A 26,691-nucleotide genomic window follows, 5' to 3' on the forward strand; every position below is an offset into this window, starting at 1 on the left:
GAGTAGGAAATACAGCAACATTTCAGTCCTTACATTTCAAGACGATTTACAGTTTCTCAGAGGGTCTGTGTTTGTGTGTTCATGTGCCTGTTTGTCTGTACCACACGAGTCCTGATCTCTAAATAATTCGGCTGGGGCTCACCTCTCTGAAGCAGACAGGATCAAACATTTAACACACTGTCATAATTATTACAGTGTCTGCTGCAAGTGAATACAATTTCACCCAGGAACTGAGACAAATACAAGCTCTGAGACAAATACCCGAGATGCTGGCTGTGCTTTATTGAGCTGCATTAAATTGACCGTTTAAATGGTGTAAACTTGATGATGGTGCAAACATGATTAGTTCCCATCAAAGCCAAATCACTCCTGATAGTGAGTTACAATAACATAAGTTGTCAGGTTGGCAGCAGCGCAGGCTGCTCAGGTAATAGGCGTTTAAGACAAATATAACAGCTCCAACAGCTGTAACAAAATTTTAAGGAATAAATTTTGATGTCAGATACTTTGTTGAAGGGTGGAGTTATTGGCTGAAGCTGAGAACAGGATTTAGTCCAAGTATCAATGACATCTGTTAAAACCAAGCTGGGCTTTTAGGATTCGTTGAAATGACACAAAGTAAGGAAATTGTGATTATTTTGGCAAGACTTCTTAAAAAAAACCCCACATACTGGAGCCAAAATATAGTAGCTTTGGTAGGATTGCAAACATTTTATTTTATGACATTTGCAGGCCTTTTTTACATTGTCTGTGCTTATTTTATTTGAGTTTTTTTAACAAATGAAAGTTTCATTAAAATTCAGAAAAAATTTTAAGGTTTCAAAGCATTTTATATATTTTTAATGCTGACTGACTCTTCTGGCATTGCCACAAAAATAACTTTAATTAAAAAAAGAAGGCATTTTGATGCTTCACCATCCCCATAAAGTTTATCCTGCCTAGCAGTACATCTGTCAGAGGCATCAAAGATGTGAAAAGAACATTCAGATAGTTTTAATTGAGGACTGCCTATATTTCTGTGTAAATAATAAAAACGGCAGTAAACCTTTTCTTCCTTCTCATTAGGCCAAGAATTCTTGTGGATAATTAAAGTCAGGAAGTACAAGTTTTAACAGTTGCATTGACTGTGCTACACTGTTTTCTAACTCCCATTATCCAAGCAGTCGCTTAAAAGATTTATTTACTACGGAAAGAGAAAAACATACCAGCTATCTTTGGAGGGTTATCTTTAATGTTCTGCCAGTGGGAGCTCCAAAAGAAATGTTCAAGGCTAAGGAAAACAATCTGAGCCTCAGAAATAGGAACTTCATTGTAAATACTGTGTTACCAAACATTCTTAACAGCAGTTTTAAGAGCCAAAAAAATGCATCCTCCCAAGATCTTGACCTGAAATTAAACTAGGTGAAAGACACTCTATGGTTTTAAGCAAAAGGTGTCAATAAGGGCGTGTTTGTAAGTATTATGTTTCAGAGGTATTTGGATTTGGGAAAAAGTAGAATGATTTAAAGAGAAAACAGCAGATTCTGAGCAGGCGTGTTTCGTGATGCACAGAATTGTTAGTCAAACTTTAAGTCGCATTCAAAATATTTTTTTAGCTAATCGAGCCTGCAAAGGGCTTCTGTGCGGAAGCTACAGCTAACTCTGGCAAGGATTCGTTTTCGCCTAGACGGAGGAAAAATCCTCGGAGAGTCTGGGCGCGATTCCTCGAGTCCGGGGCGCTGGCACGCAGCCGGGGGAAGGAGCTGCGTCCCGCACGGAGCGAGGGGAGTGCCGAGAGGGCGCCGCGGGAGCGAGGGAGCTGCCCCACGGGACACGGGGGGCTGCTACCGCCCCCGAATCTGCGGGAAACTGAGGCAGCGCTGCCGCCGAGAGCCGCGGGTGGGAGCGCGGAGGACGCGGCGCCCGAGGAGGGAAGCGCCGCGGGAGCCGCCGCTTCTGGAGCTCCCCGAGGCTCAGGCAGCGGTACCGACAGCGGCCGACGGACGGAGCATCACGGGGCGGGCAGCGCGGCACCCCGGTCCCGCAGCGCTGTCCCGGCAGGCGGCTGGGACGGCCGGACAGACAGACAGGTCCGGGGGTGCTCTGAGAGTACGGACTGTTCAAGGACGGTGCTCAGCCCACTGACGCCGCCTGACCCACGCAAGCCTTAGCGGACTTCTAAAAACTAGGATTTTTTTGTCAAGGCGCATTTAGAGAGTATTTTTTGAGAAGTCAGGTGTTCGGAGCGTTCAAAGCAGAGCGTGGCTGTGGCTGCACAGCGCAGGTTCGCGGGGACAGCCTAAGGGCATCGGCCAGCACAGGTGTCCGGGCACGGCTCGGGTGGACGCGTCCCGTGTACGGCTGTGGACGAGGGGGATGTGCGCGATCTTCTGCGTCCCGATGGATCTTAGCGTTCAGAGGGAATCGCTCCGAACCCGGTTTTCCCACCAGCCCGCCCCACCCCGCCGCTGCCCCGGTGCATAAAAGCGTGAACGACTGGCACCTTCGCGGTGAGCGCCGGGGCCCGGCCTCTGCCGCTCACAAGGGAAGCGCCGCTGAGAGCGGCCGCCTGCACTGCCCATCTCTGCCCATCTCTGTCCATCTCTGCCCATCCCTGCCCATCTCTGCCCATCCCTGTCCATCTCTGCCCATCCCTGCCCATCTCTGCCCATCCCTGTCCATCTCTGCCCATCCCTGCCCATCCCTGCCCATCTCTGCCCATCCCTGCCCATCTCTGCCCATCCCTGTCCATCTCTGCCCATCCCTGCCCATCTCTGCCCATCCCTGTCCATCTCTGCCCATCCCTGCCCATCCCTGCCCATCTCTGCCCATCCCTGCCCATCTCTGCCCGTCCCGGTCCGCCCCTGCCCATCCCGGTCCGTCTCTGCCCGGCCCCGGCGGAGCCGCTGCTCCCGCCAGGTGGCGCTGTTGCTCAACGGTGGCGCCGGGCCGGGCTGGGCCGGGCGGGGCGGCAGCAGCTCCCGGGACGCTCCCGGGACGCGGGGCCGCGGCGGACTCGGCGCGGGGCAGATCCGTGTGCGCTCCGCGGCCGCGGCTGCCCCGCCGCTCCGCCTCCCTTAACTTTGTCTTTTCGCCTTTTCCATCATCTTTCGGAGTTCGGACACTGTTACGGTCGGAGAGCCCCGCTCGCTGTCGCCGGCCGCTCGCTGTCGCCGGCCGCTCGCTGTCGCCGGCCGCTCGGGGCAGCGCTCCGCACTCCGCCCCGCCGGCGCGCCCCGCAGCGCCCGGCCCGGCTCCCCGCGCGCGCGGGGCGGGGCGGGGCGGGGCGCGCGGCGCGGAGCGGGCGGCGATTGGCGGCGGCGGCTGACGGACGGGCAGGCCCCGCCCCCTTGGCAATGTCTAGCGCGCGCCGCGCGCCCCATGTAGGCAGTTATTCCGCTGGGATAGCGCGGCCGGAGCGCGGCGGCGGCGGCATGGCCGGGGTCCCGATCTGCGCCCTCCTCCCGCTCCTCGTCGGCGTCTGCGGCGCCGTCACCGGCTCTCGGGTCTATCCCGCCAACGAAGGTGAGGCTTGCCGGCGGCCGGGCTGCGCGTTCTCGCGGCGGGGTGCCAGGGGCGAAGTTCGGTGTCCCCGGGCGGGCAGCGGTGCTGTCCCGTCCCCTCCCCGCCTCGCCGCTCCGCTCGCCGCCGGGACGGCGCTTGCCCCGCGCTGCCCCGGCCGCTCGCTGCCCGTCCGGCGGCCGCGGACCTGCCCGAGCGGCGCTGCCGGGGCCGCCCGCGGTGCCGGCACAGGTGTCGCGGGGCGGAGCGGAGCGGAGCGGCCGCCGCCTGCCCCGCGCGTCCCCCCGCGCCGCCGCTGCCCCGGCCGGGCCGGGCCGCCGAGGTGCAGCGCTCCCGCGAGCGGCGCCGGAGCGGCCCCGGATCGGAGGGCGGCTCATGAAACCGGTTCTCCCGGGAGCGCTCGGCGGCTCCGCGCCGTTCCCCGGGGCCCCGGTTCAGCCCGTTCTGCGGGACGGTCCGGCGGCGGCTCCGCGGGAGAAGCGCGCGGCCGTCCCGCGCTGTGGGCGTGCGGCGCCGGTCGCCTCGGGAGCCCGACCCGATCTCTCGGTGCCTATCCGTGCTGCCGGGGTCTCGGGAAGTACCGACTTTGAGCCCGTGGCTGGCATGCGGGCGCGCTGTCCCGGGCGGCAGGAGGTGCGGTGCCCAGCGCCGGGGGAGCGCTCCGAGAGCCGCTCCGCTGTCTCTCGCAGGTGTGCCGGGACTCCGCCGCTCCCCTCCGCGCCCCTGAGCGGCTCCAGTGCGCCGGGAAACAAACATGCGATTCCTCAGTGACAGTTTCGAAGTGTTTCTAAGATATTGACGCGTTCGGAAATAACATTTCATTTCAAGTGGAAGGTGGATGCGATGTGCGCCGCACATATGGAAACGTTCAGGTAAACCATTTATTTTAGTATTGCCTTTTGGCAGCTGGAATTTAATCTCTTTTATTTGTACCTTTCTGCAGTTACCTTGCTGGATTCCAGATCAGTTCAGGGAGAACTGGGGTGGATAGCAAGTCCCCTGGAAGGAGGGGTAAGTTTTAAACCGCTATCTGATCAAAAGGGTAAAGGGGGTGATTAGTAACTTTCAGAGAGTCCTAATGGCTCGATTATTGTTGATTGTGGTGAGGAGGTCATATTTCTTCCCTGGCTTACCAAGTGAATTACTCTTTGTTGGAGAAACTCTATACTCCCTTTGGATAGTTCTGTCATGGAATAAGTGGAAACCAAAAGGGCAGAAAAGAGGTTTCAGAATTAAGAGATTGGTTGAGGCATGGGCTTAGATGCCTATTTAAAACTGAAATACCAACAAGAAATATGATCTGCTGACTGAATTGGCATTCTTGACTGCTATTATTTTATCTGTGGACTGTCTCGGCTGGGAGATGTTCAGGGCAATTGCTGTTCTATTTCTGGATGAAGGAGTAAGGATCAATATACACGATAGACCTTTTGTTGTGATGGGACAGTTGTCCTGTTTCAGGGTGTAAACATCATATGTTTTGGTTTCTGAACAGATAAACTGCAGCACCCAGTGCTTGACTGTGATTCCTTGGAGTTTCTTTTTATGTACTTTTACAATTATCGTATTGAACAGAAGGCTGATCGAATGTACTGCCCGGTGGTGATGTGATGACGTTAAGAGGTTCATTGCTGGGCTTAGAGTCCCTTTGCTTAGAGAGTTGCACACGAGGTAGCTTTAATTTCTGGTTTAGCTTTATATTACTGGATGCTCCTTGCTGCTCCCTCATCTGTGCCCCGATCTACAGGGTGCCCAGTGCCTCTCTGGGAAACTCCTTCGTATGTTGGACTCTGGAATTGCTGGGATCTGGAGGAGACTGTACTTCATGGGACTTTCTTTTAATAAACAATTAGGCTTTTTTGTTCTTCATATGAACAATTTAAGCAAAAATGCCAGCAATGCATACTAAGCATGAATGTAAAAAAAATCCCAAATCCTTTTAATATTAAAGGAGTAAAAGCAGCTTGGAATCCTTAAGCAGAAGTAACTAAGTCAAAGTGTTTGAAAAAGGAAAATGCTGAAAGATCAGGACCTGTGCACAACAAAGCACTGGATTCTTCAGGAACCTACAAATTTACTTTTTTTTTTTTGTGTGCGTTCCCGCTCGTAATTAGAAGAAGCAGAGCTAAGGAAACAGCAGTGAGCGGAAGGAATCCGAGGCTGCGTTGGCTGGTGATGCATTATGCATAAGCTCTGAATAACCATAACATGGGAGAATGGGGGATTGTTTTTCTCCCCCATTGTTGTTCTGGGTGAACTTGACTACAGTCCTGGCTTGTGCTCCGCCTGAGCACTCTGTGCTGTCCCTGAAACTTGGTTTTCCAGAGAGTGGGGATGTGATTGGCAGGCCTCTGGCAGCGCCCACGGTGCACATTCAGCGCTGATTGCAGGCAATTGCCCTCATCTTTTGACAGCGTGGAAAGGTACAGCTCTATCTCGGGGAGAGTCGGGCTTCCTTGTTAATCCCACACCCTGGAAATGTCGGTTAATGAGACGGGGTCTTTCGGACGGCTCTCCAAGGGATATCTACCCTGTATATTAAAACAGAACCTAAAATACAAGTTTTAATAAGTCGGCAGTGGAATCAATGATCAGAGGATAGCTGTGTATTATTAATGGCTCTTGGATTGCCCCTTTATCCACATGCTTTTTCTGAAAGCGCCATGCAAGCTTGAGAAGGAAAAATGTGTGCTCTTATTGTGGACGTGACTCGTTTCACTAAACCTACATATGTGTGTTCTATTTTTAAGCCTGTAGTGAAAAATTTAAGAGTACATGGTCTGTTTCTGAGATACAGTGCTTGGAAAGCATTTACTTTACTTTGTATGCTGCAGATTTATTTCAAGCAGCAGAAACAAACTCCTTTATCTTCCTGGGAAGAATTTGTCCTTCAGTGTTTTTCTTTAACTGTATATACTTTATTGTCTATTAAAACAAGGTATTTTTCTAGATCTAAACCACACTGTTCCTGGGGTGTGAGGGTTGTGTGGATAAGAAGGGCTGGAGATAAAGATTTAGTCATTTAGCAGTGACTAGCTGTATAGTAGCCCCAAAAGAATTAATGAATTGCATTATAAATGTAATTAATGATTTACTTTTGCATTTCACAGTTGAAAAGCAGGTTTTGTGCCCAGAATATTTTAATCTGCATCATTAAACTGTGGGAAGAGCTGAATTTTAAAATTTAATTTCAGCTTGAAAGCAAAAAGTTACAGCTTTGACCGCATACTCAGAGTCACAAGTAATTTACAGTATCTGGACATTTTGAGCTGTAGTTATTTTGAGCTCTGTCAGAAAGATGCACTTGGGTTTGTTTTGTATTTGTGTGTTAATGGAATAAGAAGACCAGCTCTGTACATTTGTGTGTTGGTCAGCAGATGGGTGTGTTGAGAACACGATCCAAAAACTTGCTGTATTCAGTTGCTGTGTGTCTGTTGACCTCAGCGCTCTCGCTATTGAATCCTCTAGCAGCATCCTCCATTGTGTAAATGCACTAAAGGAAATCCCATCAACAAGTATTATTTCCCTCTGCTTCTTCCTTTCTCTTGTACCACACACAATATTGGTAGCATCGGCGATCTGAAGATAAGCAGAATGGAGAGTGATGGATCATAAAGACAACATTGTAACAGTACACTAGCTCTGTGGTGCTCTAAATTAAACAAGTCTGTCTTCTTACTAACAACATGTTACACTTTACATTGATAGATGACTTTTTAAGATTTATTTCTTCCTTTTCTCTGGAAAGGAGTGACATGCTGAGTATTGATTTCCCCCCTCCTTCATTTTAATTTGCAGTTATCTCTAGGCAGCAAATAAAATATTATTCTTTCTGCTCCTAGTGACTCATGGTGCTAACTGCTGTCATTCTATAAACGGATTCAGCTAAACTGGAAGCTTTTTAAGTAAAAATCACTTGCATAAGAGCAATCCTTGTGAGAAGAATGCAGGATATTATACAAGAAGCCCCTTCATCTTAAGGAGGCTTCTGTTTATCAAAGCTATGGCTTCAGTAGTTCTGAAAAGCACTTCTGAAAAGTCTCTTTAAAGTTATTACTGTTTTCTAAGGATAATTTTATATGCTTCATTGTATTGCTTGCAAACCTAGTCAGCATATCATTATCTAATATTGTTATAGGGGAGGATAAATTGAATAATATGAAGTGCTATGGTTGTGCTGGTTTTATTTCCTGAAGCAATTTCTTTTCTTAATGCCCCTACTTTCCCTTCTCTCCCCGCCAGTAGAGCACTGTGATAAACTTTCTTCTGTCTATGATGATACTTTGACCAGTTTTTTTCAGAACTGTTGAGTATGTATGCTTTCCTTTTCTGAATTCATTGTGCTAACTCCTGCATCTCCTCCTTCCATACCCACCTTGGATTGCACATGGTGTTGTTGTTGTTACATAATCATGTTGCCTGGTTGGCACTTCTGAAGATGCCCGAACTTGATTTGAGGGGTGTAACAATTGTGAAGAATGCTGCTATCCTGATCTTTCAGCACTTTTCCTCTCTGCTAACCCTTTTGGGATTTTGATAATATCAGTTTAGCTGTTCCCTGACATTTCCTCCAGAAAAAAAATGTGTAGTATTTCTTCTTTTTTTACCTTCCCACTAGTAAGAGACTCTATTTGGATAACAAAGTTATGGTGATGTTCCTGGTAGACTGAATGTTGTCTCTTTACCTGTTTTTCCCTCTCTAAGAGCTACCTAAGTTAAGGACTCAGTTCTTTGTAGATAGCTATTTCTGCCCAGCTCCAAAGCAGAATTTACTGAGTCTGTCTGGGACATCGGTAGCCCAGGAAAGTAGTTGGCAGCTTAGAGAAATTATAAGTGATGGCTCAAGAGTTTTGAAAATAAGTGGTAGTGATGCCTGAAATGTGGATGTCACTCTCTGTGACTAAGTCGTGCTGTGTCACCTGTTGGATATTCCCAGGTGCAAGGCAGAGTCCATGAGATATCTGCTGCCGAGAGAACGCTGCAGGTCAGTGCTGCTCTGTGGGTCAGAAAAGTTCTGTGTGTAGCCCTGCTCCAGGCAGTGGTCTGTAGACTGAACTGTACTGCAAGTAAACCTAGTCAGTCAAGGTAGCATTCTTGGGTTGGTTCAGAGGGCCCTTAAAACACATGCTTGTTCCTTGAGGCATGAGGGATTTGGAATTTGTTTCTCCTGAACAGATGCTTCCTTTAATGTCCAAGTAGTTAAAGTCCTGGCTATGGCTTGATCTGCTGGGTTGTTTTTTGGTCTGTTTGTTTGTTTCCCTGTAATGGAACAAGTGCATATTGTTTGTTGTGAAGCTCTGTTGTTCCTTTTAATACTGATGTATTTTTCTTCCCCTTTTCCTCCCTGCAGTGGGAGGAAGTGAGCATCATGGATGAGAAGAACACTCCTATCCGCACCTATCAAGTCTGCAACGTGATGGAGCCCAGCCAGAATAATTGGTTACGAACTGATTGGATTCCCCGAGAAGGGGCTCAGAGGGTTTATATTGAAATCAAGTTCACACTAAGAGACTGTAACAGCCTGCCGGGTGTCATGGGAACTTGCAAAGAGACTTTCAACCTTTATTACTACGAATCAAACAACGATAAAGAGCGTTTTATTCGCGAGAGCCAATTTGCCAAGATCGACACCATTGCTGCTGATGAGAGCTTCACCCAGGTGGACATTGGTGACAGGATCATGAAGCTGAATACAGAGATCCGGGATGTGGGACCACTCAGCAAGAAGGGGTTTTATTTGGCTTTCCAGGACGTCGGTGCCTGCATTGCTTTGGTCTCTGTCCGTGTGTTCTATAAGAAGTGCCCACTGACGGTTCGGAACCTGGCGCAGTTTCCAGACACCATTACTGGGGCTGACACCTCCTCTCTGGTGGAGGTTCGTGGCTCCTGTGTCAACAACTCGGAAGAGAAGGATGTGCCAAAAATGTACTGTGGGGCAGATGGCGAATGGCTGGTGCCCATTGGCAACTGCTTGTGCAATGCTGGCTATGAGGAGCGCAATGGAGAATGCCAAGGTAGGATGAGCCATATTGTACTGTTCATTAGGGCTTAGTGGAATGTATAATTGAATCAGAGATGAGAGTAAATGGACTAAAGCCAGTGATTAGCAGCCCTGTGGGATGTGGTGGGACAGAGGGGTTTAATGAAGAAGTCCAATAGCTCCAGGTGGCAAGACTAAGAATTATATAATGCAAAACAAATGATACTGTTGTAATAGGCAGAAGGTGAAACACATTTTCTAGCAGATGCCTAAATTTGATTTGGCTCGTGATAGTCACCAAAATATGGGTGACTGCAAAGCAGTGCAGTTGAGCTACCATTGTTTGAAGAGACAAATCTTTCAAGGGAACTTTGTTAAACACAGGAAATTCTGGCAAAGTTGACTTCGGATAATGCAATCGGTTAAGAACCAGTCTGGGAGGCAGGACAGGAGTTTTAGCTGGATTACTTTCCCACTTTAGGAAGTGGAGATCTTTGGTGTTTTACTTGTCGCAAATTTTTAGCCCTAAATACCCTTTGATATTTGACACTGCTGCCTTTGTTAAATATTTTCATTTCTCAGAGAGTCTCTATTGTCAGTTAAATAATAGAGGTGCTAGGATACTCTTAGAAATGCTAAAAGTCTCCACCCCACCCTCCCCCCGCCCCCACACCATCCTGTGTGCTGCAGAATTAGGGATTAAAGTTTGTATAGAAGACAGATTTGCTTAAAAGAAAAAAACCCAATACCTATATTCTCTTAGCCTCCCTTTTCTGGATAGAGACGCTGTAGAAGGTTAGGGAAGGAGAGAAGACAGTTTATAAATAAAATATCTATAGCTTCTGCTTTGAAACTCTTGCTCATGTAAGCTTAAATTAAGATCAAACTTAAATGGTTTCTTGCACAGGTCAGTGAGCTTAATTTTACTGGGTGCTGAATTGAAGGTGCTTAGCTCCTTCAGGGATTTGGAGCCATGTTTTTTAGAAAAGGTTCTTTGGAGTCACTTGCCTCATCTTCTTGGTGTGTTTTTTACTAGAGCATTCTTATCATCTTGAGACTGAGAACAAGTTAGCAAAGCAAGTAACCAACATTCCTGAGAGAATGGTGTCTTTTGAATGTCCTACTTGATTTCTTTTAATTTACAGTCAATATGAAGTTTGTTATTAAGCACTGAAATTATATTTTAATAGGAAAGAACTGCTATGTGTGAACTTCAGCCTTAATTTCCTGAGTTTTTGCTCTATGACAGAAGCCTAATGTGGCATAGTGGCAACAAAACTGCCATGGGCTGAAATTACAGAGGACTGAAAGATGAGCTGCACAATGACAAGGCGTCCTGTCTGGAGTAAAATACTGTTTTTTCTGGTTGGTTTTTCCATCCTGTGAGATGGAAACTCAAAAGCCTGTTTGTCACCAAGTGTATGAACCTTTGGCTGTGGCACTGCCTGGGTGCTGCCAGGGGAGCCATTGGTGGCAGGGGAGATGCTGTTAGTCTCTCACAGCTCAGTAACTTCTGAGCAAAGCTTCCTGACACCTTACTAGGCTGGGCTGTGAGAGGAGGTGAAGTGAGGAAGCATTTATTGGTTTATTGCACAGAGATGATTCCATCTTCTCCCAAAGCCTATTAGGTCAATACTGGGGTCGCTCTGACACAGATAATCCGTTTTTCAGTGTTAGTGGCCCAGATATGGTGAGCTGATTGTTCAACAAATCTTGTGTTGTTTGGGGGAAATATCTTGAGGTTTTGCTGATGAGCAGTGGTTATAGTGGCATGCTTTTTAAATTCATGTTTGTAGTGTTGGACTAGAACTTGGGGATGACTTTCAGCTTACCTAAAGACTTTCAGCTGCATCTGGGGATGTTTGGGCTCAGGAAACCCAATTCTCCATTTCCCAATTAAAAGGGAGATCAGGTGATGCCATATTGACAAAGGTGTTAGAAATGTTCTGTCTCTTGGGCTCTCCAGAGTGAAGTTGGCCTGTGCTAGTCATTTTCAGAGTGTTGGAGCCAGCACATAATTGAAAGTGCTAAACCCATTTCATCAGCTGTTACTTGTGGTTTCCTTTTCTCACATTTGCCATTCTCCAGCCAGAACAGTTAACTGAGAAGCTTCTCCTGATGAATTCATGAAGCTCACCAGAACTGTGCAGCTTCTCCCCAGTTTCCAGTGAGGCTGTTAAAGCAGTTTGGCCTTTGACACTACTGAATGAGGTTTTCCCTTTTCTTTCCCCTCTTAACTTAATCATTTAGCTAATGTTCTGCTCTGACAGGTTTTTGGAGGGGAGGAGGATGAAGTGAGGAGGATTCCTGTGGTTTTGATATAGAGGTCTGGGGGCAGGGGAAGAGACTTTGAGTTTGGGAAAAGCTGTGAAAAGGCGCTGGTCCGGGACGGGAGCTGGTGAGCAGGTTCCACCTCGATTGTTTTTCAATAGGTTGACTGTGGCAGGACAAATACAACGAAAGGTCAGAGGTTGTCCGTTTCCTCATCCATCTTCCCCTGTGATCCTAGGGTCAGAGTGAGGAGTGATTAAGATCTTAAATGTTTAACAAAAGCTCAGTGGGCAGGAATAGTTTGGGCCAGTGGACTGGGGCTTTGCACTTGTTGGGAGATCCCCAGTCTGTGTTGGAGCTCCTTGTCCTCTCCTGGGACCTGCTCCCTGCCACACAGTGCTGGGACAGACCAGCTGGCCCTTGGGTTGTCCTGCAAGCTGCTTCAAGTTCACTCACCCTCCCAATTTTTAAATAATACATTTTCCTTGAGATTCCTTTGCCTAATTTCTGATGTGTATGTGGGAAGCATAATGGAAAGCCTTTTCACATCTAAAGTTCTTGTAGTGGGAGTTAATGACTTTCTGACCTCAAATGGGATTTTTAAAAAATTGTGTAGGTGATATGGAGGTGTTTGAATATGATGACAAAAAGCTGTCCTCTCTGACTGCTTTTTTTTTTTCCAGTTGACTTTATTGATGATGATTGTCTCACTGAACATCCATAAGTGTGTGTGTGTGTATATATTAGCAAAAACCTGGGACAGGAAGGAAAAGGAGCTAAGTACTAAATCCATATTTATCTGGGAAGCTTCGCAGGGGTGTCATGGCAGTAGTTCTGCAAAATTGGTAAGGATATGTAAAAAATTTTAGGTGAGCTCTGATTTTTTTGATTGCAAATGAACTTGTAGCTGTGAATTAGATGCCAAAAAAAATCCAATTTGCTGTTTCTACTACTGTTTATTTTCCCTCAAATATTCCGTGTTGGTGGCTATCCATTTAGGAGAAAATGAATGTGGAATATTGTTGATGGAAGATGACTATCCCAAATAGTGGCACATCTCAAGGCTAATGCAATTAGTGCTTTAGGGCAAAGCTGAGACATAAAGTAATTTTAAACTTAACTTGTACACGTCATTGTTATGTAAATTGCTTTGTTACACATTAATAAAATGTGGTTTGGATTTAGTTACGATTTCCTTATGATAAAACACGTATCTTTCTAACTCAAAGGAGGAGGGGGGGGAAAACAAGGAGGAAGGGAGAAAAGACAGATTAAAGAAGCAATAGACTGTAGCCATCTGTGATGATTTTGATGCTGTGAAATTACAAATCTCAATTTTAGACCTGCCATTTAGTATAAATATGTGAGACAGTTGAGATTTTTACTGTGATATTGTAAAGGTTATGAGAGCCAACAGCTTTGTCTTCATCTACACTTGCTTTTTCTGAGTTGTGAATTGGCCAATTGGCAGAAAATCCAGTGTCATTTAAAATATGGCTCAGTCCTGGTTTCATACCACTGCTGTTTTTAGAATTTTCCTTGGAACTTTGATAAGAGCATCCCTAAGAAGTAATAATTTGAATGATAAGATTCTTTTCATCTTGGAGGCTTTGAAGAGTGGCTGTGATCATTGAAAGCAGCAGTTCAGTTTACATCAGAAGTGTACAGTCTAATTATATGTTTTTCTGTGATAAGATTCTTGGATGGTGGGTTTTTAAGGGTGGGGAGGTAATGTAATTTGTGTGTACTTTCCCATTTTAGTAATAACTTTTTTTTTTGTCAAAATAGCACTGATGTACAGTCTGTCTGCACAAAAGGGTGATCAGAAGGGTGACTAAGACTGTGCAGATTTGAGATTTCAGGAGGATTTTTTTCAGGTTGATTATTTTTGGCAGGGGAAAAAATGCACAGACTCAACATGTTACGTTTTAAAAGGAGCTGAGAAGACGGAAGCTACAGGCGGGGCCTGGGTGCGATACTGAAACACAGTCTGTCTGAACCAAATTTAGTTGGTTCTCTTCTCTGCTGATTTGGTTGTATTATGTTCTCATGTAGCTCAATAGATCTTCCAAGGGTTGCTCCCTCTGTGATTTTCTTGTACCACCTGGTGCATTTCAAAATCTGCATTTAAATGTCATTGCAGGAACTCTATTGCTTTTCTCCTGCCTGGCCTCCTCAGAAGTCAAGTTACAGTTGTCATACAATTGTCCGTTCATGTATTGTTTGGAGAAAGGCTATGATTGCTTCCTTTTGAATTTTTGACAAGACTTCTGCTGCTATTGCGCACGGGAGCAATATCTGTTCCTTGTCCTCTGTGTTACTGGTGTAAAACACAGTCCTCGGAATCAAAAGCCAGATGATCTTTGTGGTGGTAATGAATTTCATGGTAGGTCTGGGTAGTCTTTTGTGGGACTTCCAGCCCATCTTCTGGTTTGTGTGTTCTTTTAGGATAAAAAAAAAAAGGCAACCCAAAACTTTCCAGACAACTCATCCCGTGTGTGATGAGTTCAGTATTTAAATCTTGGCTGGGTAAGGGTTATTATCTGTCTAATAATATGCTCCACTGAGCTTGGTCTTTATTGTGCTTGTGAGTAGTGATTAAAGAAATGCTCAGCAGTACTCTAAGGTCTTTTGAGACTGCATCAAAAAGCCCCCCAAACTTGTGAGATAAATATCTTATCTGGTTTCCTCCCATTATGTGACATCCTTTTCATATGTTGCAGGGAGCAGGTGAGGTCACACAGTTTTGTGAATCAGAGACAATTAACACTCCCATGACTAAACGGCCATTTTTTGAATATTCAGAGCCTTCTTCACCTCCCTGGAAGCAAACACGTTGGTTCCCTTCTCCTTCCTCCTGCTAGAGACTGGGGAATCTCTCCCTGTGAATGGGGATTGGCAGCTGTCGGCAGCTTTGCCTTTTGCATACAGCAAATTCCTCATTTACATCATTTGTATACGCCCTCATGCAAAGTAGCACACCCATTTCCCCATTTCACAAAGGAGATAAGAGCTTCCTTTGGAAACCACAGCCAGAATCGTCTTCTGTTTATGCAGAGCTCAAAAGATGTGGATTTTATGCAAATGAATTCTGGTTTGATTTTTTTGATCTCTTTGTTTAAGAGACAGTGTGATATTTGCTCAGTGTGCTCCTCATGTCTTGACCATGGCTGGTTGGCGCTCTCGCCCCCATGTGCAGCTCCCTTCCTGCTGGTGTGTGGGACAGTGCTGTGCTCGCAGGCTGGCCACCTCTAAACCCATGGCTGGGTGTGGAAATGCCACTCCTCATGCCTGGAGGGGCTGCAGGCCCTTGGGTGTCATCTCCTCCAGAGGTTCACCAGTGATCTCCAAGCTCTTCTGTAGCTGCAGCCTCAGCTGGGGGGCTGATGAGGTTCCAGAGGTGGGATTCCCTCTGGGCTGTAAGTGTACTTAAGGCATGAAAAAGTAGCATTACATTTTGACACTTCCTATGCTTTGGGCCAAGTACCTGCTCAGGCCTGGCCTAGTGCTCTTCTCTTTGCTGTCTGAGCTGGCCTTGGCCCATGGTTATAGCGTGGTGAAAAGGGGCTCCCAGCACTCGGGTAAGTAAACATGCAGAAATGCTCTGCTGTCTTTATTTATTGAATGAAAATAATCTGTGAGAAAAGTTCTGCTTTCTTAAGCCTCATGATTATACGAGAACCCATATTTTATTTTATTTTTGGTTTTAGTGGCTTTCTTTTCTTTTTAACTTTTCTTTATTTCAACTTTACTTAAAATTGCCTTTGGCTTGAAATAAAGCTGAGGCTCATTAAATGCTCCCAAAACACAGGCTTGTTCAGAATGGATTTGTTGAAAGGTTTATTGATATAAGTTAGAACACATGCTGCATGAATGTACTGTATTTCTTTAAAGGACTGGTTTTCATTTTGTGTCTTTATAAATCAGTGGTATGAAATTGGGACCCCGATCGTGTTGGAGCTGCATCCTATAAGAAACCAGAAGGCAAAACATGGTTGTGGGGGGTTTTCATTTTTGTTGGATGTCCAATTAGTGTTTAACTTGAAGGTAATTTCAAAGGGGTAGTAAACTGCACAGTGTGAAACCTGGTGGCAAATTAAATGGAGGAAAGGCTCTTTAAAATAACAAAGAAACGTGCAAAAACTTTTCTTTTGTCCTAACAGTCACCCAGAAGGGGAGGTCATGCTGTTCAAAGTGCAATATGGATGAGCTATTAAGGTTTGGAGGAAGAAGCAAAAAAAGCTATACTATACAGTTGGTATTTGCGTTGGCTTATTTAGTCATGGATGCCTAGGAAAAAAACCCATTTGCTGGTCTGCTTTTTATACTTCCCTTAGATGGGTGGGTTTAAATCTCACTAACTTAGTTGATCTGTACAAACCCACTGAAAGAGGTGTGCTGGGAAACAGGCTTTGTATTCACTGGGGGCCTGGTGCTGCACAGCTCAGGCTGGGAGAGGCAGCAGTTTCAGCAGCCTGGGCAAAGGGGGGTCCTGGGCAGGAGGAGGAGGAGGAAGGATGCTCCTGAGCTGCAGCAGCCAGAGGATGGAGGGATGAGCCTGGGTAACTTTCCTAGAGGCACACAGGATGTCTGTTACTGAGAAAAGACCTGAGTGAAGGCTGACTGTAGTGTCCTAGCTGCAGATAGCGTCTGCCCCTCCTCACTTGTCAAAAGATTTTGCTCACCTTTTCCTAATGAGGGATCCATCTTAGACATCCTTAAAACATCATTTGAGCTAAGGCAATCAATACCTATTGCTTCTGCTTGTATATGTGAAAGCTTTGTACAGCCACACTACAAAGCTGCAGTACAGTGTCTTAATTACCCAGATAATCCTGTTTGCTTGTATTTTTAAACTATGGAGCGCTGGGTAATTATTCAATTCTTAATAGAAGGCAAATGGCAATGTAAACAATAATTAGGATGTTAGACTAATGTGCTTCAAAGCAAATTGGATTTTTTTTTCATACCGTTCAGCATGAAGTCCCATAAAGCTGACAATTTAGTGGCAAGGAAGCAAGTTCCATTTTGCTTGTATTTTCTGGTGTTATCTCCTCATGCCTTGTTTCTGTGAATGAGTTTGCTGTGATGCTGCTGCCTGCTCCAGAGTAAAGGTCAGGCTGATACTAAGCTCTCCCCATTTGTCTGTTGTCTCTTGCAGCTTTTTATCCCCTGCAGCCAGGGGTTAGAGGTCAGCAGCATCCCGAATTCCCTCCTTTCCAGGGCATGTGAGTGTAGAGGGGCACAGCTGGTGCTGCTGGTGTAGCTGGCACTGGGCTCAGTGGGTTGGGGCTCTCCCAGGCCAGGGAGCAGGCTGAGCTTGGTGACTTAAGCTCTTCCTGCATTTGGAAATTAAGACATATTTCAAGGGAAATTCAAGATTTTGGCTCTTCAATCTTTGCAAAGAGAGTAATATGCTGTGCGTCAGAACTACAGCTTGTTATCTCCCTTAGCTTGGAGAGCACTCCTGGTGTTCATATCAGGTTTTCCTAGGAGCATGATGCAAGCCACAAACACTGATGCAAAACACTGAATTGATTTCTGTTCTGCCTGCAAAACTTGTGCAATGTCGCATACTTCAGTACTTGCCCCGCTCGTTAATTAAACCCTGCCAATTTATCCATTCCTCACTTTGTGTTTAGCCCGTGACTGAAAGGCGAGTGTTGGTAGCAAAGGCGTCAGTCAATAACTCTGCTGCTTCCCGAAATACTTCAATAATGTCTCTGTCACACCAAGGGTTTTGTCTGGCCTTCACTGTGTGTTCTCGGCGGCCTGAAGGGACTGAACAATTGCCTTTATTTTCCCCATTATCAATGCTAAGAAAGGCCAAAATGTTCTCCAGTGTTGATGCTGAATTAGAGAAATTGAATTACAGAAATTTAATTTTAAATACATTTTATTCTTCTCCTAAGAAGTGCGTGTGTGGGGGAATCAATGGAACACTTCCAGAGGTTATGGCTGAGTATTTTTGATACAAATACAGGCTATCTTTATATTAAATTGTGCACTTAGAGGGTGTGGATTTTCTTATTTTAAATCCCAGAAGGTTTTTGCCAGGCCACATTTTAATAACCCTAATTAGCAAGTCTGTCTTTTCATACATCAAACATCTCTGTCTGGGGAGCTGAAGAATACCTAAGAGTGCTTCTGTGAATTTGGGGCTTGAATTCATTTGTTTTCAGTTTAAGTTTTTCTGCTGCTGAAAAAGACGTTGCTGCTTTGAAAACAGTTTGCTTTTGACGTGTCCAGCCTGGCAGCGACTAAGCAGCCACTGGGCAAATTAGCGTGTTAAAAGGAGCGGATCAATATTTTCTCTTCCCCTGATCTCTGCTGGGGCTGGGTCTTGGCAGCCCTTGCTCGGGGTCTGGCCAGCTGCACCCCGGCATTTCAGGGGAGCCATCAGTAGTGGTGTGCGTTGTGTCAAGCTGAGACTGCTTGATCTGGTGCCCAGGCTCTTTCAAGGACGGTGATTTGAAAATGGATTTGAGGGAATGGATAGCTTTGGGAAGATCACAAAGCTTGTGTAATTATAAACAGGATTAGAAGGAAAGTGGAGGGAAAAATAGGAGATCAATCGTGGCGCACAAGTTGGCTGAACTCGTCTTCTGATGCTCGAGTTTTGTTGTACTTAGCTGCTGTGTGTAGAAGATTTCTTTGGGCTTTTTGAAGAGACAAGTAAACACCAATTAGAAGGAAGGAGTGTGGGCAGTCCCTGGTGTTTCACAGAAGTGCTTGGAGGCAGTGGCTGCTGGATAAGTAGCAGGGGATGCTTAGATGCAGCTGTGTTTGCCAGCGAACTGCAGAAGGTGGTTCTGGCTTCCCCGTGTGAGCCCCAGCCCGTGTGCCCGCGCACCTGCAGGGCACCCTCGGGGGCTGCCGTGGGCCGCTCTCTCCTGGCCTTGGCTTTCTTTGCCAGACTCCTGCTCACCGGTACACACCTCCCTCCCTGGGCCTTGGCAGAGCCCAGGGTCTGTTCCCTGAGGAGATACAGCCCCTGCCCTGGGAGTGGGGGAGCACTAGAGGTTCCTCCTCTGTCCACCACTGTTAAAACAACGAACAGATGATGGCAGTAATCAACATGGCTCTGGAGCTGTTCTGAAATGGAGACTCTTTCTTGAGAGGCATCCTGTGGTCTCACTCACCAGCGATACCAGAAGATAGCAGAGTTCTGTTGCTGCTTCTTTTTAGTGGCTTCAGTATTTGCATCTTGCACATCTGCCAGCCTTCCCTTAATCTCTGAAGTACCCTAACACAGTTATTAGGTTGACACATTTTGTCCACTTGTAATTAGTTTGTGGATGTCCTCTTTTATTTTTGTGGTGATCGGTAGTGTCCAGGGTAGTGCTAATAAGACAGCTGAAATCAGGACCAGGTCCCTGTGTGCACTCCACCTGCTCATTAATCAAGGACTCTGCAGTTAATGAGTGTAATTTCCAGGTAATATTTAATTTTAGAGTAGCAATAGTTACACTTAATGTGAAAGAACTTCTTTTGTGGTTTGTTGCTGAAGTCATTCCCATGGCACGTTAGAAACCTCTGCTACTCCCAGGTGCAGTTGTGTCAGGCTGGCCCAAATTTGGATGACTGCCAAAAATCCAGACAAGGTGAAAATACTGGATCTAAGGATTTAGGCTGGACATGACATCTCAGTGGGTGCTGAGTGCAACGCACATGCCTACAGACGTGGCTGATAATGTAGAGTTTTGTCATGCTTTGAGGTTCAAAGGCCTCTACATGGGGAAGAAAGTCGAAAGCAATCAGCTAAAGCGGTGAAGTCAGCATATATAACTGAAGGTGCATCGCTAATTACCTGCAAGACTGTTTCCATCCTTTTAATCTGAATCTACCTCTGTGCAGATCCTTTATCCATTTAGTTGATTCACCTTAAAGTTCTCAGTGGTTCTTTGAAGACGTGTTCTTGGTGCCCAGTTTTAATGTGCCCAGAATTAATGCACTTGGTAACCTTGAATTCAACACACCCAATAGCTTGGGAAAGTGAGCTCAAAGGGTTGTGGGCACTGTGAAAGCACCCATTTGTAGCTTTAGGATTCTTTAATTTGGGAGAGAAAAGAGAACCAAATCCACCTACAGTCACAGCAGCAGAAGGGGAAGGAGCACAGCCACAGCTTTGCCAAGGAGGGAGGCTGGCCAGCTCCAGAAAGGGGCAGGAGCCCTTGTCCACTGGTGGAGGAGCAGCACTGGCTGTGACAGAGGCTGGTGGAGGTGCCCTGTGGGGTTGGTCCAGCACTGTGGGGACCTGCCCTTGTCTTAACAGGAGTGGAGCAGTCCCAAGAGCAGTATGTGGCCTTATTATCTCATCTCCTTCCCATTAGGCTGTGCTGAGGCGGTGACTGTGCAGAGCTGGTGTTTTTATTCACGATCAACTGTAATTGGGATATGAGAGCGTGCAAAAGGCAATCTCCACCCTCCTTCCTGTTTGGTTGGGCATTGGTTTGTCTGTGCAATCAGAGGACCATGCTGTTCTAACTTAGTTTTTAGCAGTTCCCAGCTCACTGTGGGGATATGGGGGACAGGAGTTCTGCCTACTGTATTCCTCTGCTTTTTTAAAGGTTGCCACTAACTCCCCTTTCTTGTGGCTGTGTGTTTAGCTAGCCTTTTGCAGTAATGCTAATTTGACCTCTCTATACACCTGTATTAAAGTTTGAGTCAAAAATGTAGTGTAGCAAAGGAGAGACATTTTTCCGTGGGATTGTTGAGCTCTTTGAGAATGCCGAATGACAAAGTTAACTCTTGAGCAAACACTGCCTTTTATTTGACTTTGTAGTTTGCCCTTTGAAATACAAACATATTTGTGTCAATCAGCAAGTCTCCTTTCCGGAGTTCTGGTTGACCCTGTGGAAAGAAATGTGACTGTGCAATTATTAAAGGTGAGGCCTTCCCTTTAACAAATGCTGAGTAATTGCTATTCACTCCTTTCTGTGCCTGTGCCATAAATGACAGTGAACTGCCCTTCAGCTGGCTAAATAACAAGGAAGATACTTGTTTGGAAGGAATAATGCTTCAGAAATTTGCAATGTGTCAGAAGTGTTGTGTCACAGGGACTTGTGGGTAGGAAAAAAGTTGTCTGTCTCAGCTAAGAGTGCAAGAACCTTAGTTGAGCTTTAAAATGCAATTAGGTCAAATACTATATCTATGTCACTCAGAACTAGTAGAGGTTGTCAGAGTATAGAAGAGGGCAGAACTTGCCCATTATAGAAAAATATGTAGTGTATATGGAGTGTGATACTCTGACAATTTACCTACAACTCTTTTTGATTAAAAGGATGAGGGCTCCTCCTCTCCCCTGCCAGAGTGTTGGCAGGAACTGGAAAAAGACTCCTAATGTTTCCAAGGATTATTTCCACAGTCTGGAGACTTGGCCCTGTTTGGTGCCACTGCTCTGATTGATTTTGTCCAGGGAAGTTGTCAGCCAGATAGTGAGGCTATGGATGAGTTGTGCCAATAAGATAGAAAATTAGACCTCCTTACTATTTTTGGAAAATAGCCCCTGTCCTCTGCTAGGTATTTTCTTCTTGCTGTTTTTTTAATGTAAAAACCTTCAGAAGAACCATAAGTATGGCATAAATTCAAGTTTATTAATCATTACTGATGCTTTATAGAGGTACTATTGAGATGGCCCAGTGCTGATTTGACCTGTCTTCTTTCTGTATTGGGTTCTAATTTCTATGTCTTCAGTCAGTCTGTCTGTGATTTCTCAAAATAAATTGTTTATTGCCCTGAGTTTAGCATCATGAGGCTTGCAGGCAGGGTTTCAATAAGAAATAAGTCCTCCTGGTAAGGTAAGCGGAGATAAATTTTTGAGAGCACTTCTCAAAGAGATTTTTCAGAAAGTAGTAGATTCTGTTTTACCTATTCACATCAACAAGCTTATTTTGGCCTTACTCCAGAAGGAAGTAATTTAAACACTACGCATTGGCTTTCTAAGTAGTCCAGAGCTTGATTGATGGATTTGTAGCCCTTAAGCAGGCTTAAGAGACTAAGGCATCCCTTCTGTCTGTTAGGGCTTACTGTCCAGTTCACTTTTAGTAGTTCAAAGGTTGGAATTGCTTAAAATCGAAGATATCTTGAAATGTCTCTCACCTTTATTCTTTAACCAGAGGTGCACAGAATCTGGTTGTAAAGATGGAGCTGATAAACAGAGCAAGAAAATATGGGTTTAAATTGCAAAACCAAAATATTAGGCTAGACCCAAGGGGAAAAAAAATTAAATTACTGAGATCTGTAGTGCCAGTGCAGATTGCCTAGGAATGTGGGGGAATCTCAGTATCAGAGGATTTTCAGAATAAGTTAGACATCCAGTAGCATGGTTTAACTGCATGTTATCTATCCTCTGTGGTGCTGGGAATTGGCTGACTGGGATTATCCCTACCCGTGTCTCTTGTGATAAATGCTCTTGGCATAGTTGTTATGGGATCACTATTGTCTTACAGGTGAAAAGCAGCTCTTGAGGTCTGACCTAGAAAGAGAGATTTGATCATACTGTCTCCTGGCTTCTTTCCCTCAAGAGCAACTTTCTCAGTCTGAAGAGATCTCTTGGCTGCTAGAGCTCTTGCTGTGCTGTTCAGCTTTCCAGTTTAACTGGCTACTTCCAGCTAAACAGAACCTTCTTGAAGTATCTTGGATAACCCTCTCTGTTCCAGTCCTTCATGGAGCCAGAGGGATCCTGGACAGACAGGCCCTGGCTTTTCCAGTGACTCGTGGCCCTACAGATGAGATTCATAGCTTCATTTTCCTGGTCTTAGTATCCCCCTGAGCAGCTGAGCCATGGCAATGATCGAGAATGTCAGGGATGCTGTGGTGTAGCCATGAAGAGCTCTGCCTGGCTCACCTGCAAAGAGGAGCAAAGTGCTGCTGCTGCCTGGCTCCTTGCCCTGCCCCTGTTGCAGCAGCACTGCTCTCCTTGCTCTGGAGCCTCCTGGGCACTCAGGACAGCCCAGAGGAGAGGTGTGCAGCAGAAGTGCTGCTGCACTCCTTGCTTTGTGGGTCTGTGCTGGACTTTGGTTGAATTTTGCATTCCCTCCCGTGCACCTGAGATACTTGGCAGATGTATCTCAGCTTGTTGAAAGATGCTCCCCTTATGCCAAAGGAAGCCTTCTCTTTGCATCCAGGCTGGTTTTAATGTGGAGCACTTGTGCTCACTTACAAGTTGAATAAAAAGTAACTCCTGAGGAGATATTTTCTGCTCAGGTGCTGTCCTATATCTGTTAGGATGTGGAGAAGGGATATTAAAATTGTTTACGAGGTCAGAGCTATAGTGAGCCTTGCACCACCTTTGAATTATGATATCATTACCTGAGCTGCAGGAACCAAGAAATAAAACCTTTACAGTGAAACGTGAGGAGTGCTTATGATTTTGAAGTATAGAGATGCAGAAAAATGTGCATTATGTCCTAGTACCTTTTTTTGTTTGGTTGGGTTTTTTTTTTGGTGGTTGTTTTGGTTTTGTTTTTTTTTTTGTTTTGGTTTTTTTTGTTTGTTTTCTTGCAGGGGTTTGTTTTTGCTTACTGACAACACACATAGAATAGATACAGCATTTGCTAATGTTTGTGGTAGAGAAATGCTCTTTTTACTAGTTAATTTCTTTTTTGGGTCACACTAGGAAAAATGTTCCTTCCTAAAAGGAAGAAATTATTCAAGTTTATGTAAATAAACATGCTATTATTTATCTACGCGGTGCCTGCACTGTTGCAAGTCCAATCACTTGTTTTCATTATCCACGCTGTGTTTCCTGTCCTTTCTGTGAACAGGTTTTTTCTGCCCTGGAGTAGGAGCCATTATTACATTCATGCCATGTGAGTAGTTGCACCTAAAACATTGAGGGAATAGAACAGAGGTTGCTGAAGCAACATTGATTAAGCTGATTATCCCCAAAAAGATGAGAGCAGCTAGCAGCTTTCATCTTCTTATGAGACCCACTAGCTGTTTTTCAAGGACTGAAAGCAGTTGATGCTCTATTAGGTAGTGATCTATCAAAACATATTTTGACAGTTTTTGTATTGTCCTGCCTAGATACTTGTCTCATAAGTCACTTTTGTGGAATTATACAACACTATTATGAAGTTACGTATCTGCAGAGCAAGAAAGAAATTAAAAGCCATGAACAAGAGAGAAGAAAGTGCAGATGTAAAAACTGAATGGATGTGGGCTATCAAACAGAAAGATGTGCTGTGGGCAGCAGAGATTGTCCTGGGAGAAACTGAGAGACAACTGCCACACAGTAAACCAGTATTTAGCAAAGTTAACTTTCGGTTTCTTTAGAAAGTGGATTTTGTGGTCTTGCTGGTCTGCTGTTATGTCAATGACTTGCATCAAAACTTCCTCAAGTCAGAACATCTGTTGTGGCCAATGGAAAGATTCCTCTTGACTTTAATGTGCTTTGGATCAGGCCCAAAATGCAAATAGTTTTTCTCTCATCCTTTGAAGTCTTTAACATTTCATGGGCTCCCTTATGTTATTGGTAATTTGCACCAGAGGTATTTTGCATGCAAATGAACTTTTGGCAGTAACGATGACTGCATTGGTGAATATGCATGTAGGTGTATCAGTAAAGCAAATTTTACTTTTCAGTGTATCAAACTAAAAATTTCTTTGTATCAGTGAGTTATTCACAGTATCTACAGCTGCAATCAAATGTACTGACAAATGCATATAAAAGACTGTATAAAACTGTCAAAGTGCATTTTCATACATCTGTATAGAGCCAATTGATTTTTCCTTTTTTTTGTGGCTTGTGCAGGCTAATACATGTTTTCTATATGAAACTGGCATTTGTCACTAACTTCATAAAGCACTCTGGATGTCATAAATTTGAATACTGTAATTGAACCTGAATTTACTATGGATTTATTTAGCAGATCAAAGAGTACCTTCAACCTACAACACTAATTTTGTTTGCTAGTATAAACTCCTGAGCTTAGGGAAGTGCCAGAGAAGGACTATTCCTTTGAATTATGTGAATGTGAGCAAATCACTGGGTTTCTAGTTTTTAATAAAACTGGAGATGAATTTTTTAGCTGAGGGCTCATGCTGATTTTAGTATAAACATTCTGAAGTTTCTTTGAGTCATAAAGACCATTGTAGTGTTCTCATGGGTGAGTGCAATACCAATGCAATAAAATGACAAGTTTACAGTGCCCCTGTTTACCTTGTATTAGGAGCTCGCTTTCTCATGTGAGGTGGGTGCTTTGCTCCCCAGTACCTGTTGAGTAAACCTTATCTGAAAAACACTGAGCCCTAATGAGGGCAGCATCTTCTCATCGTGGGTTGTCACCTGCCCTGCCCACTGAGATGCTTTTCCCCATTTAAAAGTCATCCTTTGTGGCTCATCTGCGTGGTTTCATCTGGTCCTGACCCAGCCGTTTCTGCCTGAGCCCTCATTTGCAGGGCAGTGCTGCTGAATCCCAGCAGGCTGAGCTGAGGTCTGGCCCTGGGGCTCAGCCCTCCCTGCTCCCTGCAGCAGCTGGCCCTACCTGTCCCACCTGGGCTGGCTGCACTTCAAGGGCACCGCCAGCCACTGCCTGCGAGGAGAAAGGGGAAAAACGATTTGTGTTTCTAATTGCTCTGAGATATGATTAGGAGCATCTTTCCACAGGAAAAAAAAAAGTCTGCTAAATAGGGTATTGCAGGAAGGTCTTGTCAGTGCTGTTGCTGTTGGGAGATTACCGTGTATGACTGGAAATGTGAAGAGTTAGTCACTCTTCTTGTACCCCAGGCTGTTATTTAAAGCTCTTGCTGGGAATGCCATTGCAACATGGAGGGAGTAGCAGGAAATTAAGGGCTGGGGTCAACAGTGGTGTTTCCCAAGCAGAGAGAAAGGATGTGTCAGCTGGCAGTGCCCAGAGCCCTCACCTGAGCTGCAGGGATGGTGCTCACCGCAGGGCTTGGCTGTGGGAGCTTCTCTCTGTTTCACTGCATCTTTTTGTGTAAGAAAGAAGCACCTAAATAATCAAAACCTGAAGGAGGTCTTTTGTGGAATTGTAGGTGATTACCCAGCTCACAAAAAACATCAGTAGCCAAAAATCCTTTTCAGTGGAAAGTCTTTAAAGGAAAGAAGGATCTTTCTGGTTCTCTGTGTTTAATTTTGCGTTGATTTAACCAAGTTTCATTTTGAGAAAGAGGAAAAGCAATGTAAGGGTGCCTTAAGGAAGCATAAAAGGAGGTAGCGTTGCAAGTCACAGTATGTTGTTGGTGGCTTTACTGAGACAAAGTAACTATGGCAAACTGATGTACTTAAACTGCTAAGGATAGCAGGCTTTTCTCTACCACTCGTTCTGGTCCAGGTAATACTGATGGGAAGGGAAGGAGTGGGGCTGTGGACCAGGCTTTGCTGAAGAGTAGATTTGGAGGTGCTGTAGAGCCAAGCCTTCCCACGGGGCTGCTCTCAGCCTGAGGCACCCAGAGCCTTGCTGCGTCAGCCCCTGCAGTCCCAAGGGCAGGTGCAGAGGGCTCAGCAGGCTCTGTGGCCCTGGGGAGCCAGTGCCAGCCAGCACACAGCAGAGGCAGCCCGAGGCTGCCCCATTCAATCCTGGAGCTCCTTGAGCAATCTGCATCTTCAGAGGGCACCGCTCTGATGCCTCCAGTTGCCTGTACTGCAGGGTGGTGCCTGAGCCCAGCTCCACTTTCCCTCCTCAGCCTTCCTCAGGGCACAGCCTCAGGAATGGCTTCGGGAGAGCAGGAGGGAGGGGTGCAGTGGCATCTATTCAAATCCTCGCTGCTTTGAGCTCCTCTGCTCCAGCCCAAGCTGGGGAGCTTTGTGCTTCATGGGCCATTCCATTTGTTTAAACATGCTGCTTGTATTTTCTGCAGGCAGGCGGTGCCCCAAATTATTATGTAGTATGGACTTCTTAATATAATGAATTTGAGGGTTAATTTTGATATGAGCTGCATAAGCAGAGACTAAGAGTTGCTTCATTCCTGGC

The 26,691-nt window shown here is 45.5% G+C and overlaps 1 protein-coding gene and 1 long non-coding RNA gene across 6 annotated transcripts in view; both read left to right on the forward strand.

The window, feature by feature from the left end:
* The window catches only part of LOC137479575 (uncharacterized), a 335,528-nt gene that overhangs the window by 153,549 nt on the left and 155,288 nt on the right, over positions 1–26,691 (forward strand). The gene's annotated exons all lie outside the window — the stretch shown is intronic.
* The window catches only part of EPHA4 (EPH receptor A4), a 103,952-nt gene continuing 80,606 nt past the window's right edge, over positions 3,346–26,691 (forward strand). For 3 of the 5 annotated variants that reach the window (XM_068200986.1, XM_068200987.1, XM_068200988.1), the window contains exons 1-3: positions 3,346–3,504; positions 4,445–4,512; positions 8,852–9,515. In XM_068200986.1, the coding sequence (XP_068057087.1) occupies positions 3,414–3,504; positions 4,445–4,512; positions 8,852–9,515 (823 nt within the window). In that variant the 5' untranslated portion in view covers positions 3,346–3,413. Of the gene's footprint in view, positions 3,505–4,444; positions 4,513–8,851; positions 9,516–16,913; positions 17,031–22,203; positions 24,786–26,691 lie in introns of those variants that run through there. The other 2 variants (XM_068200990.1, XM_068200989.1) reach the window with 2 other exon arrangements.

The sequence above is a fragment of the Anomalospiza imberbis genome, chromosome 10 (genome assembly GCF_031753505.1).
Source record: "Anomalospiza imberbis isolate Cuckoo-Finch-1a 21T00152 chromosome 10, ASM3175350v1, whole genome shotgun sequence".
Lineage (NCBI taxonomy): Eukaryota > Metazoa > Chordata > Aves > Passeriformes > Viduidae > Anomalospiza > Anomalospiza imberbis.